The 16,520-nt window shown below is 53.7% G+C and overlaps 7 protein-coding genes across 7 annotated transcripts in view; 5 read left to right on the top strand and 2 right to left on the bottom strand.

Annotated features, from left to right (window-relative positions):
- Positions 1 to 51: 51 nt before the first annotated feature.
- A1O3_05486 (uncharacterized protein) lies at positions 52 to 1,350 on the top strand (the record flags this gene model as incomplete). Its single annotated transcript, XM_007735608.1, has 1 exon — positions 52 to 1,350. One exon carries the CDS (start codon positions 52 to 54, stop codon positions 1,348 to 1,350), a length of 1,299 nt encoding a protein of 432 aa, XP_007733798.1.
- Positions 1,351 to 1,924: 574 nt separating this feature from the next.
- Positions 1,925 to 4,196, top strand: A1O3_05485 (uncharacterized protein; the record flags this gene model as incomplete). Its single annotated transcript, XM_007735607.1, has 4 exons — positions 1,925 to 2,393; positions 2,441 to 3,142; positions 3,213 to 3,334; positions 3,393 to 4,196. 4 exons carry the CDS (start codon positions 1,925 to 1,927, stop codon positions 4,194 to 4,196), a joined length of 2,097 nt encoding a protein of 698 aa, XP_007733797.1.
- A 485-nt stretch (positions 4,197 to 4,681) lies between these two features.
- On the top strand, positions 4,682 to 6,740 carry A1O3_05484 (histone acetyltransferase htatip; the record flags this gene model as incomplete). Its single annotated transcript, XM_007735606.1, has 6 exons — positions 4,682 to 4,764; positions 4,843 to 4,870; positions 4,988 to 5,052; positions 5,107 to 5,141; positions 5,245 to 6,430; positions 6,497 to 6,740. 6 exons carry the CDS (start codon positions 4,682 to 4,684, stop codon positions 6,738 to 6,740), a joined length of 1,641 nt encoding a protein of 546 aa, XP_007733796.1.
- Positions 6,741 to 7,031: 291 nt separating this feature from the next.
- A1O3_05483 (uncharacterized protein) lies at positions 7,032 to 7,999 on the bottom strand (the record flags this gene model as incomplete). Its single annotated transcript, XM_007735605.1, has 2 exons — positions 7,032 to 7,631; positions 7,823 to 7,999. 2 exons carry the CDS (start codon positions 7,997 to 7,999, stop codon positions 7,032 to 7,034), a joined length of 777 nt encoding a protein of 258 aa, XP_007733795.1.
- A 1,115-nt stretch (positions 8,000 to 9,114) lies between these two features.
- Positions 9,115 to 9,708, top strand: A1O3_05482 (uncharacterized protein; the record flags this gene model as incomplete). The annotated part of the gene is made up of 1 exon (XM_007735604.1): positions 9,115 to 9,708. The coding sequence occupies one exon, from the start codon at positions 9,115 to 9,117 to the stop codon at positions 9,706 to 9,708; it is 594 nt and encodes a 197-aa protein (XP_007733794.1).
- Positions 9,709 to 10,516: 808 nt separating this feature from the next.
- Positions 10,517 to 14,358, top strand: A1O3_05481 (uncharacterized protein; the record flags this gene model as incomplete). The annotated part of the gene is made up of 2 exons (XM_007735603.1): positions 10,517 to 10,525; positions 10,576 to 14,358. The coding sequence occupies 2 exons, from the start codon at positions 10,517 to 10,519 to the stop codon at positions 14,356 to 14,358; spliced, it is 3,792 nt and encodes a 1,263-aa protein (XP_007733793.1).
- Positions 14,359 to 15,492: 1,134 nt separating this feature from the next.
- Positions 15,493 to 16,520, bottom strand: part of A1O3_05480 (uncharacterized protein) — a gene marked incomplete at both ends in the record, with an annotated part of 2,674 nt that continues 1,646 nt past the window's right edge. The window contains one exon of the mRNA XM_007735602.1: positions 15,493 to 16,373. Coding sequence (XP_007733792.1) covers positions 15,493 to 16,373 — 881 coding nt within the window. The remainder of the gene's footprint in view (positions 16,374 to 16,520) is intronic.

Here is a 16,520-nt window from a genome sequence, read left to right as displayed (position 1 = left end):
TGCAAAGCCGGGCTTGAAAGCCGCCTCATTGTCTCTTCCACCTAGTCCGACATGCCTTCTTCCATAGGCGCTCCTCAGCAGCCCAAACAGCCTTCGCGAAAGGGAAAGAAGGCATGGCGCAAGAATGTCGACATCTCCCAGGTCCAGCAGGGCCTCGAAACGCTGCGGGAGGAAGTCATCCAGGGCGGCCCGTTAGCCGAGAAACCCTCGGAAGAGTTGTTCGCCCTCGACACCCAGGGATCGGAAGACATTAAAAAGAAATACAAAGTGCAAAAGTCGCTGAAGTTGGATGAGATCCTGGCCAAACGATCCGCCGTGCCCGCTGTCGACAATCGAAAGAGAGCGCATGCAACAGTCACCGACGGGGTCATCGAGTCGTCAAATAAGAGGCAAAAGCCCGACTGGGTGAGCAAAAAGGAGGTGCAAAGACTCAAAAAGAGCATCAACACAGTCTCACACCTGGACGCGCCAAATGTTGATGGCGAGCCCTCTAGCTTCGATCTATGGTCGGACAAGACTCCGGCCACTCAGGATCCCAGTAGTGGCGAGTTTATCCCTAAACCGAAACCCAAGGTTGCACCCCCTACGCTTCGCAAACCACCGATCCCCTTGACTGCCAATGGAAAACCGGTGCGTGCGGTACGGCAACCAGATGCAGGCACCAGTTACAATCCGACATTCGAAGATTGGGATGAGCTACTGAATCGAGAAGGCGAGAAAGTGCTGGAGGCGGAAAGAACCCGACTGCTCGAAGCACAGGCTACGGCCGAGAAAGAAGCGAGGATACGAGCCCTCGCTGCAGCGCCGGAACCAAACCCGGCGGATGACGAGAGTGCTTGGGAGGGGTTTGAGACCGAAAATGACGACCCTGAAGTGTTGGAGAAGAAGCGCCCGAAACGCAAAACGCCAGCTCAGCGGAACAAGGCGAAGAGGAGAAAGGAAGCAGAGAAGATTGCCAAGCACGAAAAGCGGATGAGCGACAAGCGAATCCAGGCTGAGGAAGTCCTATCCGCTTTGATACAGCGCTCCGTGGACGACCAGTTGGAAATGACGCAGGATGAGCAGGATCAGCAGGCCGACCAAGCGGAAGAAGGGGACGACCGAGTCCTGCGGCGACGAAAGAGGGGCAACGCTGTGGTCCCGGAGAAACCGCTCGAGGTTGTCTTACCCGACGAGCTTCAAGACTCACTGCGTAGATTGAAGCCGGAGGGGAACCTGTTGAACGAGCGATTCCGGAATTTGTTGGTGAACGGCAAACTGGAGGCACGCAAACCTGTGCTGCAACCGAAGAAGAAGAAGAGGACGTTCACCGAGAAGTGGACTTACAAGGACTTCAGCATCAAGGTCTAATTGGATGGAATTGGACTGGAGCCAAGTCAATTTAGCAAGTATTGATGTCAAGAGCCGGCCTCTTTGTCGACGAGAAGAACAGGATTTCAAGTTGATAGCCCAGACTAAAAGGCCGTACTCAAGAGCTCAGGGGCTGTAGTGCTCGTGGTACTATATACAATCGTCGAGTGCCCTGTCCTGTCCCTGCCTCGTCCCCCGACGTGGTCATATTACGCTTCACCAAAATTGGATTCTAAGCGTCGACTGTAGGTACGTACTAGGAGAATGCGGCAGTTGGCCTTGAGGCTGAGTGACGAGGTGAGCACAGAAGCGGACAGGTGGGCTGGCTAAAGCGGCATGATGATATCTTAGTACTCCGTAGTAGTACTAGTGATTGGCGAGTGCTACTAGTACTACCTACGACATAGTACTATACTCATACAAGCACAAGCCTGAATACGTAGCTCCATCTCTAAGGTGAATTGCGATTGCGTCGTCTTTCCAATGTGCCTGTCGCGGCTGATGTAGTGAGCCTCTGCTACCTTACGGTTGATTGTATCGGCCCCGGTTGCTTGTCTTCGTCACTCGCGACATCATGTCTCTGTTCGGCTCCTCGCCGACGGAACCGGCGCCGCTCGAGGCCAAGTCGCTCTTTGGCGACGAGCCCGCCGCTGCTACATCGGCCTCCTCTCTCTTTGCCGATGATGAGGGCGAATCACCATGGTCGATGCCAGCGCCCAAGAGAGTCGCCCGGCAAAACTTGGTCAAGAATCTCCTCCCAGCCACCGATGTCCCGGAGTACTATGTCGATGCCTACGATCTCGTCCTCCACGCGAACGAACGAACCGGAGTGGGTATTAGCTTGGGCGCAGTGGTGAAGGTCCTAGAAGGCAGCAACCTAGAGAAGCAAGAGCAGCATAAGATACTCGACTTCGTGATACCCGGAGGCCGGGAAAGTGCAAATGGAGTGGGCAGGAGCGAGTTCAATGTCCTTCTCGCTCTCATTGGGCTGGGACAAGAGGGCGAGGATATCACCCTTGACGGTGTTGATGAAAGAAGGCGGAGTCAGTGGGAGAACCTCTACTGTTGGGACAAGACTGACGTCGGCTAGATTTGCCCATACCGAAAGTGAGCTCTATCGATCACTTGCGCTCCATGGCTCCGACTCAGACTAGCTCTCCCCAAGCCGCCAAAGCTACGCCCGTGAAACCACAGAAGAGTCGGCAGGATTCATTTGGAGGCGATCTGACATCGGATCCTTGGGCCAGTCCGTCGAATAGCCGGGTGCCGCCTCCCTCGACGGCCGCCCACACAATGCCAGCCAACGGTAGTGCGAACAGCATTGTTGAAGGCGTCCCGGACGGCGTGACGAGGACGACGAGTACTTTCACTACAAGAGGCGATCCATCGAGCGGTAGCACAGGCTCGCCTCATGAGAACTCTTCAACCAGTGCTGGCGTTGGTTGGAACAGCTACAATGGCAGCTCGGCCGGCTTCGCATCGCAGCCAACACTTGGAGGTGGATTTGGTGATCCAGGAGATGACCAACCCGACCCTCCGAGGCACAGCGCGCATGGTTCTGTCTCTCAAAGCATCACCATACCGCCCGGGACCGGTGAGAGTGTCACAGTGACCATGCTGCCCGAAAAGGAAGGCGTATTCCTCTTTCAACATCACAATTACGAGGTCAAATCTAATAGAAGAGGGAGTGCCGTCGTCAGGCGATATAGCGACTTTGTTTGGCTGCTCGACTGCTTACAGAAGAGATACCCTTTCCGGCGGCTGCCTTTGTTGCCTCCGAAACGAGTACAAGGTGGGCAGCTCCCCTTCTGCGTGCTCCTTCGGCTGATCCAAGCTTACAGTGAATGGGACACACCTTTCAGCCGATGCAGCGGTCTTCCTTGAAAAGAGAAGACGTGGCTTGGTCCGATTTGCCAATGCAGTCGTGCAGCATCCAGTCTTGAGCCAGGAGACTCTGGTGGTCATGTTCCTGACCGTCCCAACCGTAAGAGTTCCAACTTTCCATGCCCCTTTATGTGCCGGCGGCTAATGGATCACCCCAGGAACTTGCCGTGTGGCGGAAACAAGCCACGATATCCGTACAGGAAGAGTTCACTGGCAAATCCCTGCCTCCTACTTTAGAGGACAGCTTGCCGCCTTCCCTTCCCGACCTGTTCGAGCAAGTTCGCGGCGGAGTAAAGCGATCGGCGGAGATCTACATCAACCTATGCGTCTTGCTGGAACGGCTGGTGAAACGCAACGAAGGACTCGCCGCAGACAATGCCAAATTCAGCTTCGCATTGTCTCATCTGACGGAATTTACGAATAATACTTATGCCATTGACACGAATGACGTCCCTCTCTTGAATGAGGGCATCACCTCAACCGCGAAACATCTGGCTACCGAGCAGACGTTGCTAGATGACGAGGCCAGATCGTGGGATTCTGGGGTGCTGGAAGACTTCAAAGCCATCCGCGACCATTATGTTTCCATGCGTGACATGTTCGACCGGAGGGACCGGTACGCTCGCGACAACATTCCTCAACTGGAGAGACGCATCGAGGCATCAGAACACAAGCTTCAACAGTTGCGCCAAAAGCCGCCCGGCCAGGTGAAGCCAGGTGAAATCGAGAAGGTGGAAAACAGCATCATCTCGGACAAAGAGAGCATTGTCCAGCAACATGCCCGCGGCGTGCTCATCAAGGAGTGCGTGAGGGATGAGATAGTGACTTTCCAATCCACGATATATGCGATCAGCCGGTTACATCAAGACTGGAGTCAAGAGCGAGTCAAGTACGCTGAACTCCAGGCGAGCAACTGGAGGCGTTTGGTGGATCAGGTTGAGAGCATGCCGGTGGGAGAATAAGTTTGGGCGATTCGGCGGGCAGAGCGTAAAGAGATGTATTTTCATATTGTCATCCAAGGGTATCGTCATGGTGGTCATATACTGGGCAACGGTTGGTAAGGAGCATCAACAATATATAATCTTCGTCCCCCTAACTAGCCGCGCCTTGCAATGATTGCAGTTACTACGTGTAGTATATATCTTGGTGGATGTGGTTGTCATGATTGCCGCCGGGGAGGGGTGAGAATAATCGATGAGTGTGAGGTTAATGAGGCCTGTGCTCTAGGTGACTTCATGCCTGAAGGTTGCCTTAGGGCCTAAAAGTTGCCGCCTAAGAAAGAACTTTGTTAGGCTTAGAAGGCCAAGGCTCCCTCCAAACTTCTCCCCAACTTCATCCCAGCCGCAGCCTGGGTGACCACGAAACCACTTTTCACCACAACTCCATCAAATCGATTCATCAATTCTTGTCCTTCGATAGAAATTGTCGCGTTGCCTTGGTCAACATCATGGCGGGCGGCGACCACGGTAGCGAAGCAAATGATACGCCCGAGCCTGTGATAAAAAGTTTCGCCACGCTGAACCAACTGCAGTATGTCATCCTTTGGCTGGAATTCGAGCAAGACCAGCCTCCAATACCGTCACGACGATACTGACTCTTTCAATCTAGGATCGGCGTGAAGGCTTTTGTTGAAAAGGTGAGTGACTCGATTTTCCATCTTTTCCGTCGCCAGTCCAACTAGGACCCGGGCACGTGACCTGTTATATCTTCCGCCGCGGAACGAAGACAAAGACTGACGAGGACGGGCGGGCAGAACGGAGAAACAAGAAAGGCAGAAATCCTCTCGATCAAGCAACGGAACGCCAACTTGACATTCTAGTATGTCTTTCCCGCAGCCGGCGGTACGGAAGGGACACTGACACGAGAAAACAGCGTACACTATGTCGAGTTCAACAAACGTCTCGATGGTGAGTGAGCACCAGTTTTTTCCATTTCAAACCACCCGTTGTACACCCTAGATACAAGCTACGGCAGGAGTAGGCTAACAGGTGTCCCTTTTTCCTCTATTAGAATGGGTTTCAGCGGAACGGATCGACCTGTCCCAGGAGGTGGAATGGCCGGCGCCGGAGAAGCCAGAGAAGAAGAAAACCACGGTGACGAGCAAAGGACCGCCGTCGAAAGCGGCCACGGCGAAAACCGTCACTACCACCACCACCACCAAGGCCGGTCGGGCACGCACAGAGTCACGGCCAGGCTCTGCAACGCCCGACCTGCTGACGGCGAAAGCCGGCAACGACCGCAAGCGACCGGTGCCCTCCAAGGCCGGAGGCAAAGAGAACAGCGATGGCGCGTTGGCGCCCGACGGCGACCCGGCCGCGGTGACGACGCAGGCGGGCACGCCGCTGCCGACGCTGAGCCAGGAAGACAGCATGGGCCTCGGGTCCGGCGCGGGCGGCGAGGCCACGCCGACGGCGACGGCGACGGCGACGGCGATGGCGGACGGGGCGACCAAGAAGGAGGAGAAGGTCGCGGGCATCATGGAGCCCGAGGAGGAGATCGAGAAGCTGCGCACGGGCGGCTCCATGGTGCAGAACCAGGCGCAGCTGCATCTGGTGCGCAACCTCAACAAGCTGCAGATGGGCAAGCACATCATCGAGCCGTGGTACTTTTCGCCCTACCCGCACGAGTTCGCCGACCTCGACATGGTCTACATCGACGAGTTCTGCCTGTCGTACTTCTCCTCCAAGAAGGCCTTTGAGCGCCACCGCCACAAGTGCGAGCTGCGCCACCCGCCCGGCAACGAGATCTACCGTGACGACTTTGTCAGCTTCTTCGAGGTCGACGGCCGCCGCCAGCGCACCTGGTGCCGCAACCTGTGTCTGCTGTCCAAGCTGTTCCTCGACCACAAGACCCTCTACTACGACGTCGACCCCTTCCTGTTCTACTGCATGGTTACGCGGGACGAGCACGGCTGCCATCTGGTCGGCTACTTCAGCAAGGAAAAAGACTCGGCAGAGGGTTACAATCTGGCTTGTATTCTCACCCTGCCACAGTACCAGCGTCAGGGGCTGGGCAGACTGCTCATCGCTTTCTCCTACGAGCTGAGCAAACGCGAAGGCAAGCTCGGCTCGCCCGAGAAGCCTCTCTCGGATCTCGGCCTGCTAGGCTACAGACAGTACTGGAAAGAGGTCCTCATCGAACTGCTCTCGGACCCGGCTCGCCTGCCTCCGCCGGGTTCGGCCTCACACACGCCCACGTCCGAGCACCTCCATCCACATGCCTCCCTGGGATTTTCGAGCCCGTCGTCACAATACTCGACCAGTATCGCGGAAATCGCCTCTCTGACATCCATGACCGAAAAGGATGTCCACGAACAGCTCGAGGTGCTGAAGCTGTTGCGCTACCACAAGGGCCAGTGGATCATCGTCGTCAGAGAGGAGTTACTCGAGTGGCAGGAGAAACGTCGGGCTAAGGAAAAGGAGAAGGGAGCCAGGCGCATAGATCCAAGCAAGTTGCAATGGAAGCCGCCTGTCTTCACAGCCAGCAGTCGCACGTGGAACTGGTGATCCAGCTCACCTCGCGCAGCTGTCTTTGTCAAGTCTATATTAGCATGGCGTTGGGGGAACCGTGGGTCGGTGGGTTGGTGGGCGGGAATAGTGGTACACAGCACCGGAAGTGCCTCAGCAAACATTGCATTTCAAAGGTCGTAATGGACCGTTGGCATTGTCCATAAATCATCAAGAATGAATTTCATCATGCCTCCAACACCGTCGCTAATGCATCATGCCCATAGTTCGTTCATCGTATCGAATGTGTATCATCCATCGTCTTTGCGACGACGGAAACCGGAAACCGTTTCAGGTATTAATGTTGGTATATCGTGCTAAATCGGCGTCGGCACTCATGCCGTTATCCTCGGCGCCATTTTCTGTCATCTCGGTGTCTCCACCATGTCCGTTTTGACTGTCTTTTGCTATCTGATCGCCGTCGAGACCGAGGCTGAGATGCTCGGGTAGATCAACTTTCTTTTCACGAGCGAGTTGTTCGGCCCAGGAGCGAGCTCTGACGAGATAACGAATGTTGGCCTCTCTTCTCTGGTCTTGAGATTGAAGGATGGCTTCATTTACGTCTTTGGCAACCTTGCGTCGCAATGAGGGGTCTACGAGCTCGGCCAGAGCTCCAAAATCGTCATGAGCCTGTGATGTTGATGGCCCGGAGGACCCTGACGACGCTGCGTGGGTCCAGGACTCCTTCGGGACGATCAAGAGAGCCATGGCTCGCTCGAGGTCGATTTTAAATTGTGCGTCCAGAGGAGCGTATGGGGCGAGATGGTTTTGAGCAAACTCAATCGCCTTCCCTACAAGACTTGGGTCCGAAGAGGTGAAACTTTGACGAATGAGTTCGACGAGCTGGAGGCGTAAAAGAGAAAAATGGAGTTTCTTGTCCAGGTCCAGTAGCTATATTTGACCGACGTTAGCGGTGGCACACAGCATGAATAGTGGATGTAGTAAGTGGGACTGCTTTTCCAAATCATATTAAGGACTGAAGGTGTTTTTGCTCTCATCTCTGCCCGAGGGCTATGAGTGGTGCATGAAACTAGTTTAATCATGGAAAAAATGTTGAGGAGCGGGAGTGTGAGGAGACTTACTTCGGGGTTGAGCTCATTTATGAGTTCGATAGCTGCCTGCAGGTCCCCACGATATATGGAGTCTCGTATCTGGACGCGCTCCTGGATAAAAGAAAAATCTGCCATGGGCTGAATATTCGCCTCGGCAGCAAACTTCTCAGCAGCTGACGGGTAACCCTCTGTAATGAGATAGTCCATGATCAGGTTGTTCACGTCTCTGTATACACCGACATGTCAGCCTATTTACACTGGCCGTGAGATGAGGTGCAAGCTTCGAATTTTTTTGTCAGAGTGCAAAATAACATAGTCTCCTCAAGTGTTTTCAGAGAGATTCCCATTTTGTCAAAAATACATCTTGCTAGGTCAAGAGGAATAGCCAAGGGGTGACTGCTGAGGGGGAGACGTACGACTTGGATATGTGGGTGTCGGCGACCCGTCGCTCGAAAGGATGGGCTGTAACAGCAGCCTAAAAAGAAGGATTAGCTCGAGGCCTGGGAGACGAAAAAATCTTTTCTCACCATCTTCTGTGGACTTTAGGTACAAGGATTACAGGAGGTGTTCGAACAGCCTGGAGCAGACTTGATCGTAGACCCAGTCAATCCATACGAATCATGGTTGGGGACGGCAACACATGAAGTCGCTGTCCGAGAATGAACTTGGAGAGAATGGTCAAGAAGTGCAGGAGAGGTACGGGAGTACAAGGCAGAATAGGCAGCCAGTCACATGACTATAGCAGCAGATCAGGTGACTCTCCCGTCGAATTCAACTTGAGCGACCACTCCCGCACCGCATTTTGCTGAACCACAGCCTCATGTACTATATATAGCTCTGTACGGAGTGCCCTGTATGCTGTTGCAGACTTTCATTTTCTTATGCTGCATCGTTTGTGTGCTGGAACCTCTCAAGACGACCATCACCCAGAAGTTGTTCGAAGAGAAGTCTTTGCGACGAGAGCATGCAACTTTTCCCCTTGAATATACTAGGTACTGGGAGTGTTGTAGTTGAATATAAATGCAAATGCAGAACACATGGGCTATCAGAGTCTATTTCTTTTTAATTCTCCTCTGATATCACATCGATTTGTAGAGTAAATGTTGCACTCGTAAGCATTCACTGTCTTTCTGTAAAGGACCCCTGGGGACGAGAAGGCCTCGGACGTCAAACTCAAGTATGTTTGACGAATGTCTGGCACCTGCGTCCAGCTCAACTTCTACCTCTGTGGTTTGCAATTTTCCCAAACAACACTGCGCCGCACCCTCCGTGTCAGTTGACTGACCTCGAATCACGTTGTCGTCTCTATCTCGTCCGTAAAAATGCCTCCCTCAACGCCGCAGCCGGCGGATGACTCTCATCAGCAGCTCCTCGATCAGATGGACATCTACTACGCGCCAAAGCCCTTTCGCAACGCCACCTGGAAGCCCAGCACGCGCCGAAACAAAAATACCAAACAAATCATTTCCGAGTCGCAGCGCAAAGAAGCCTCAGTCCTCGCAACCCAGAACAACTCTGGCGCATCAACGCCTAACCCGGCCACTGGCGCGACCTCAGATGGTGCCGCGACACCAGCATATTCTTCCGCGGCCTCGCGGCCCCTAAACGTGGCACAGGCAACGCAAAGCTTGAGTACACTGGTCTTGGAGCGGAATTTGCAAAGGGCCGCGAATGGTCCTGTCGCCGGGTTGGGAGGCCCGGCGGTCACTTACACGAATATCGAGAGCGCTCCGAGTCTACACCCTGCAAATCACAAACACTACTGCGATATCACAGGCTTACCTGCCAAATACACGGACCCGAAGACAAAGTTAAGATACTACAATACAGAAATATTTGGCGTGGTGAGAACCTTGCCGCAGGGGGCTCCCGATCAATATCTGGCTGCAAGAGGCGCAAACGTGATCTTGAAATAAGAGCGTGACACAGCGGAAAGGAAATATTATTCAAAAGATTCAGACAGACCAAAGGGAAGGCCGTTGAATCTCTAAACTGCATACTGTACGACTGTCAGTCCATCCAAGTCAAGCCCATTCCACCCGCCGCACACCTTTCAGTGTACAGTTCAAGGAAGTGCTCCGGCTTAATTGTGGACATTTCAAGGTTGATCTCCGCCTGTTTGACACGATACCGAATCCTCATCCCAGGAGCAGAATCAGTTACAGCAACTTGAAAGAGCTGTGGTCAAGGCGGGTTTTATACTGTGCTTCACGCAGCTCGGATTGAGCCGCGGGTTGCAGCGCTGTGTATAGCAGAGTGGCATCGTTATGCTGTGTAAGGATCAGGCAAGGAAATGCCCTCCGCACCCGCGATAGAGCAAAGCATAGGAGAGCAGGCACATCGGGTCGGAGGAATAGTTGTAGGGGTGCTATCTCTGGTGCCCTTGGGGAGACAGATGCCCTCACAAGAACCTGGTAACATGAGGGACATTCTTGAGCTGATGGCCCAGGCTGGGTAGTTGCGGCGGCACTCTTATAGAAAGGTTCTGCGTCAAGCCGACGGAGCTTCGAGGATTTGCGGATTTCTATAAAAGTGTAGAATGAAAAGTTGGGCTTTTTAGTCCCCCAAAATAATCCCAAGCCATGGACCCTTGTTAGCCTCGCCGAATGCGCATGTGCTGTAATTGCGGAGTTTGGGGGTTTGTCCAACGCGCTTTTCTTTATTTCTCCTTGAGCCATTGTTCGTGTCTGTAGGCGGTCTTCGGCCAATACCGCAACCCTGGATATGTTTCAGGTAGGCAAAATTGTCAAATATGAGGCCGTCCGAACTGACTCGGTCCACAGCGCCTCAAGGGGGCCATAGACAGTCGGATTGCCGAAGAACAGGCACGACAGCGTCAGGCCGCCCTCAGTGCACAACCCGCACGAAACAACCCCCGGCGGCGTCCTCAGGGCCCGAATGAAGGCTCCCAAAGACGGCCCTCCCGTCAGAGAGATCAGACCAGTGCCTCCCTCGACAAAGGCCCAGATCCTTCCGAATTCGAACCTGAGTTTGCCATAGGAGATGATGAGAGCACTGTACCAAGCAGGGCGGCTACCCCAAACCCGGAGATAAGGAACAGAGAAAAAGAGGCTGGGAAGGAGAAGGAGCAGCCGACGGGTGAAGATGGCCAGGCAACAGGGACTCTTTCAGAAGCCACCGTGGACAAGAAGCCCTCAGAAGCCAATGGCGATGGCGCCGGCGATGGCACTGGCCCCTTGCGTCCCCCCGAGCTTCCTACCGAAGTTCGGGTCAAGCTACGAAGGCTTGATCGAGTTGAGGCCAAATACGGAGAACTGTTAAAGGCATACAGAACAGCACACTCGAGAATCCAGGCCGTGGAAGCCTTCGAAGCCTCGCTACGGGAGAACACGCCACTGACCAGCATCAACGAGCCGGGAGCCCTGGTTGAATATCTGAATCAGATCAATCTAAAGAGCGACATGGTTTTGGAAGAACTGAAAAGAGTCACCACTGACAGAGATGAGCACAAGAAGAAGCTGCAGGCGTCACAGGAAGAGAATGGTAACCTGCGCGAAGAAATCGCCGAGTTAAAGAGCAAGCCGGCAACGGTCGTCGCGCAACCAGAAACCCCCGAAAAAGCAGACTCGATCACAAACGCAACCCCTGCTGAGACGGCCGATGGTGCTTCCGTCACCGAGACAGTTGAGCCAGGGTTCGTCGCAAAGTCTCCCACCTCAACTTCATCTCGAATCGCCAGCTTCTCCTTGTTCTCGCCTCGCTCGAAAGCGGTTTCATCCCCAGCGAAGGAGACGTCCGAGGAGCTGTTCTCGTTCGATGCAGAACACACCAAGCTAGAGGCCGAGTTGCACGAGCGGCAGACAGAAGTGGAAGAGTTGAAGAAGCAAGTTGACAGTCTGAAAGGTGATCTACAGGTCGCGCGTGAATCAAGTGAAGGCATGGTGCAAAATCTGGAGACCGCCACCCGCGAATTACACACCCTCCGAGAAGCCAAGGACAAGTTTGATGAGACGAAGACCGAGTTGCAGAACAAGATCGACGAACTGGAGGCCCATACCGTGTCAGATTCAGACCTCACTGGCGCACTGCAGAAGGAAGTCGAAGTGCTGAAAGTGCAGAAGAGTGAGGCAGCTAGCCAGATCCAGAAATTGGAAGTCCAGATTCAAGAACTAGAGGCGGCTAAAGCCACGCTCAAGGACAAGGTTGATTCCCAGAGCCAGGATGCGAATTTGCTCAGTGAAAAGTTGTTCCAGAAAGACTCCATCGTAAAGGATCTCGAGGATACATTAGCAATGTACAAGTCTGCGGAACGACAGGAAGCAAGACAAAAGGAGGACGGCCAAGCGAACGAAAAGAAACTGGCTACCATGCAGAAGATCATGAGTACACTACGGCAGCAGCTCGACAAGGCTGAGAAGACCGTTGCGGAGCTGAAAGCAGAAGTGCAAAGCAATCAAGAGGAGTTCTCGAGACGTCCGTCCTCCAAAATATTTGGGTTCTTGGATGAGAGTGCAAAGGCCAAACTCGACGCCTTAAAATCCCGTGAAGATGTTGTGAAGTATCTTTCGGAGAATTTTGGGTTACAGAACCCTACCGGTAACAAGGTCGATCTGGCGCCTGCCGCTCCCTCCCCGGCCCCATCGGAGGCCGGCACGGGTCCTTCCAAGAAGAAAAACAAGAAAAAGAAGAAGGGCAAGGGCCAGCAAACAGCAAATGACGGGGTTGATACCTCAACGCCGGTCAAAGTGTCGGAAAATCTGGCCGAGGTCGATGAAGGAGAGACCGGGAATGACAAGCCTTCTGAGATGGATATTTCAAAACTCGAACAGGAGATTGGTGATTTGAAGGCAGAACTGGCGAGGAAGGCGGATGCTATTGACCGATTTTCCCAGCAGTTGAAGGACCAGGAAGCTTTACGCGAAGAGATCGAGACACTACGGGATGATCTTTTGCACCAGGGCGAAGAGCACGTGGAAGCGCGTGACGCTTTGAAGGATGCCCAGGCGCAGAAAAACAGTCTCCAGGAGACTGTCAACAAACTCGAAAAGGATCTCTCGGAAGCTCGTAAAGCAGTCGCCACCGCAGCAGAGGCGGAAAAGGCTCATACGGATTTACTGGAGCAGTATGACGAACTCAAGGGAAAGTGCATCAACCTGGAGAAGGATCTCGCCGCGTCTGAACAGCTTGCAACGGCTCGGTACAAAGACATCACCGATCTCAAGGAGTTGCTCTCTAAAGCCCAACCCGAGTTGAGGAACTTGAAGAATGAAGTTGCCGAGCTTAGGTCGGCGAAGGACGACCTCAAAAATAAGACAGGAGAGTTGAACCGGCTTGAAGCCCGACACGAGGACATCAAGGCCGAGCTCAAAGGTCTCAGCAAGAGACTTGGAGACAAAGACAGTGAAATCAAAGAGCTGAAGCTGAAGGTCGAGCAAGAGACAACGACGCGGACCCGTAAGGAAAAAGAACTCGAGAAGTCACAGGACGACGTACGGATGGCGGAATCAAGGCGACAGGAGGCGGCAGCTTCTGCGGATCAACTAGCCCAGGATCTCGCCAAAGCAAAGGAAGAGTCGACCACGTTGACGACGAAAATTCGTGACTTGGAGGAACAACTAACCGTGCATACTCGACAAGTGACAGAGTTGAAGGAAGAGCTCCATCTAAAGACCGCTCTACATTCGTCTTCCCAGTCTTTGGTCCAATCACTGCGGGACCAGACGCATGAGCTAACCATGCAGGCGCGCGAAGCCACGACACGAGCGGACAGCCTTGAAGAGGAACTGACCGAAACGCAGCGAATGCTTTCCGAACGCACGAGGGAGGGTCAAACAATGCGCATGCTCCTGGACCAGGCCGAGACTGGCACTGAAGCCAGGATCCGTGAAATGAAGGAGCGCATGGAAGCGGCCATTGAAGAAAGAGATCGTGTTGAGGACGAGGCCAGCGTCAGTAATCGTCGGATGATGCGCGAACTCGAGGAGGCACGCAGCAAGGTGCGAGAGGCCCAACGGGCGCTGAAGGGGGTTCAAAACGAGAAAGACGAGCTGGAGACCCGGCTGCGAGACTGGAAGAAACGGCGAGATGAACTCGAGCAATCGGCATCCCGGGCAGCCAAGGAGATGGATGACATCAAGGTCGCCATGGCTGGACTTCGCGAAGCCTTGGATGAGAGCGAGAAGCAGGTGCGCGAGCTTGACGCACAGAAAACGGACCTTCGCCGAGCCGCGGATGAGGCGAGAGAACGCGTCGACAAGTTGACCAAGGCAAACAAGAACCTTACGGAAGAGCTGAAGGCGGTGCAATCCGGCACGAGGAATCTGAGGGGGCCGCCAGGTCGGCCCGGCACGGGACTAGAGTCTGGAGTTCCCAGTTCGAGAACTTCGGTCGATTCAGCCAGCGCACGGTCGCCCGCTCCTAAAGAGCGTGCTCCGTCGACGGCGACCAGTCGAAGCGAAACGCCCAGCACGGCCGGCCTGAGCCAGGCGACGGTCGACTACGTGTATTTGAAGAACGTGCTTCTCCAGTTTCTCGAGCAGAGGGATAAAGGTCATCAGAAGCAGTTGATTCCGGTGTTGGGCATGTTGTTGCATTTCGACCGGTAGGTGATTCCGTCCATGTCCATGGCGGATGAATTTCAGTTTGCCAGTGCAGAAGATCTGACAATGTGAACAGGAAAGATGAGCAGAAGTGGATGGCTGCCATCTCCGCTCGGTAATCAGGTAATCAAGGAAGCTGCTTGAAACCTCTGGAGTGCTCCTGTTGTATTCTCGTGCTTGTCTAGGTAGCCGAATTGATTGAGCACCCTGGGACCTGGGGCAGGATTTGAGGACTTTTGTGTAGGGGATGTAATGAGGACAGGACGAAGCTTGAGGACAGCGGGGGCACGCTCTTAAGACGACACGATGCAGGGTGAATCTCCATAGGATGGCGGTCTACGGAAAACTGTTTTGTGTGTATATGTATGCGTGTAACCCTAACCCTAACATATCTCTCTCTCTCTCTCTGTATGTGTGTGTGTGTACGGAATACGGAGTGTGTATGTGATAATGTATATATGTGTGTGTGTGTGTGTGTGTGTGTGTGTATATGTACGGAGTATGTGTATATGTGTATGTGTACGGAGTATGTGTATATGTGTATGTGTACGGAGTATGTGTATATGTGTATGTGTACGGAGTATGTGTATATATTATAGGAGGTCATGGCCCACCCTCTCTCACCCAACTCCAGAAACGACCTCGATCATATCATACCGTACTCCGCACCTACCTACGGAGTCCACGATCGATGCTTGCCCAGCTCCTTAGCCACGATGGCATGCCACTTAAGCCATTGTTCAACTGACGTGAAAGATAGATGATCATACTTTAGGGACTGTACTTGTACTGGTCATACTATGAAATATCATCTCAAACCTTTTACTTTGGCTCTCTCTCACCACTCCTACAAGTACAAGCAAGACTAATTACGGAGGAAGTACTTTGAGTAATCACTCATCCATTGTCAATAACCTATGTAGCCGGCCAGCGAGCTACATGTATTCATGCAGACATAATAGGGAGAAGCCCAGCACTTACACTTACACTCGCCGTCCCATCCACTCACCTACTTATACACTCACTCACTCACTCACGCACCTACCAGTATTCACCTACCAGTATCACGTACCAGTATCGCCTACCATTCACCTACCAGTATCACGTACCAGTATCACTTACCGCTATCACCTAGCAGGATCAAACCCGCTCCTCCAAAACACATTGGCTCGGACGCATCATCTCACCGTCGAAATGCAGACGATTGCACGACTCAGGCGAGCCTCGGACCCAGGAGCGGGCGTATTTGTTCTGGCCCTGGCTTTGGCGGCGCGGACCGCGGTTGTGGTTGCGGTTGTGGTTGCGGTTGTGATTGTGGTTGTGGTTGTGGTCATTGTCACGTCCGGCCGGAGAAGTCACAGTCACGGTCACGGGTGAAAGATCAACGTCAACATCAAGACCAACATTGACAGCAAAATCAATGGCGCAATCCGAACCAGAAACAGATCCAAGACCAGATCCAAGACCAAGGTCCATGGCGGGCGGCGAAGACGGCGGCGTGGCGAGACTGGGCACGGTAGTCGAGACTGAGCGAGATGCAGATGAAGAACCGATACTGGCGGTGGCGGTGGCGGGGCCAGTTTCGATGTCGTCCAGACTGTAACCGTTGGTACGGCCACTGGGCTGAATAGGTAGGGAGCCAGAGCCAGAGCCATTGTCACCAGTCATGTCGTTGTCGACGTAGTTGTCGAAATCCTGCAAAGGCGAGCGTGCAGACGTGGAAAGTTGACCGGTGGTGTTGGCAGATGCGACAGTCTGGAGCTGCGAGTCGTCGTGTCCATGCTGGTGCTGCTGTTGGTAGTCATCGTCGACGTCGCCGTGGCTCTGGCGGGTCGTCCAGTTCCAGGTGCGAGGCCACGTCGCATGTGTGCGCGGTCGTGGGTCCATGAGCACATTGGCCGGGGTACGGGATAGATCGAATTTGCCGGGTGTGACGAGACCCCATGGCGTCTTGACAGGGAGTTGAGCTGGAGCCTTTCCTCGACGTCGCGCAGTCATAGCTGCAGTCAGACCAGAACGATCTGAATGATCAGAATGACCAGACTGTTCAGACTGAAGAGAAATATCAGAAAGACCAGAAAGACCAGACAAACCAGAAAGACCAGACAAACCAGAAAGACCAGACAAACCAGAAAGACCAGACAAACCAGAAAGACCAGACAAACCAG

Source organism: Capronia epimyces (genome assembly GCF_000585565.1).
Source record: "Capronia epimyces CBS 606.96 chromosome Unknown aczIQ-supercont1.4, whole genome shotgun sequence".
Classification (NCBI taxonomy): domain Eukaryota; kingdom Fungi; phylum Ascomycota; class Eurotiomycetes; order Chaetothyriales; family Herpotrichiellaceae; genus Capronia; species Capronia epimyces.
This window is presented reverse-complemented; position numbering and strand designations above follow the sequence as displayed.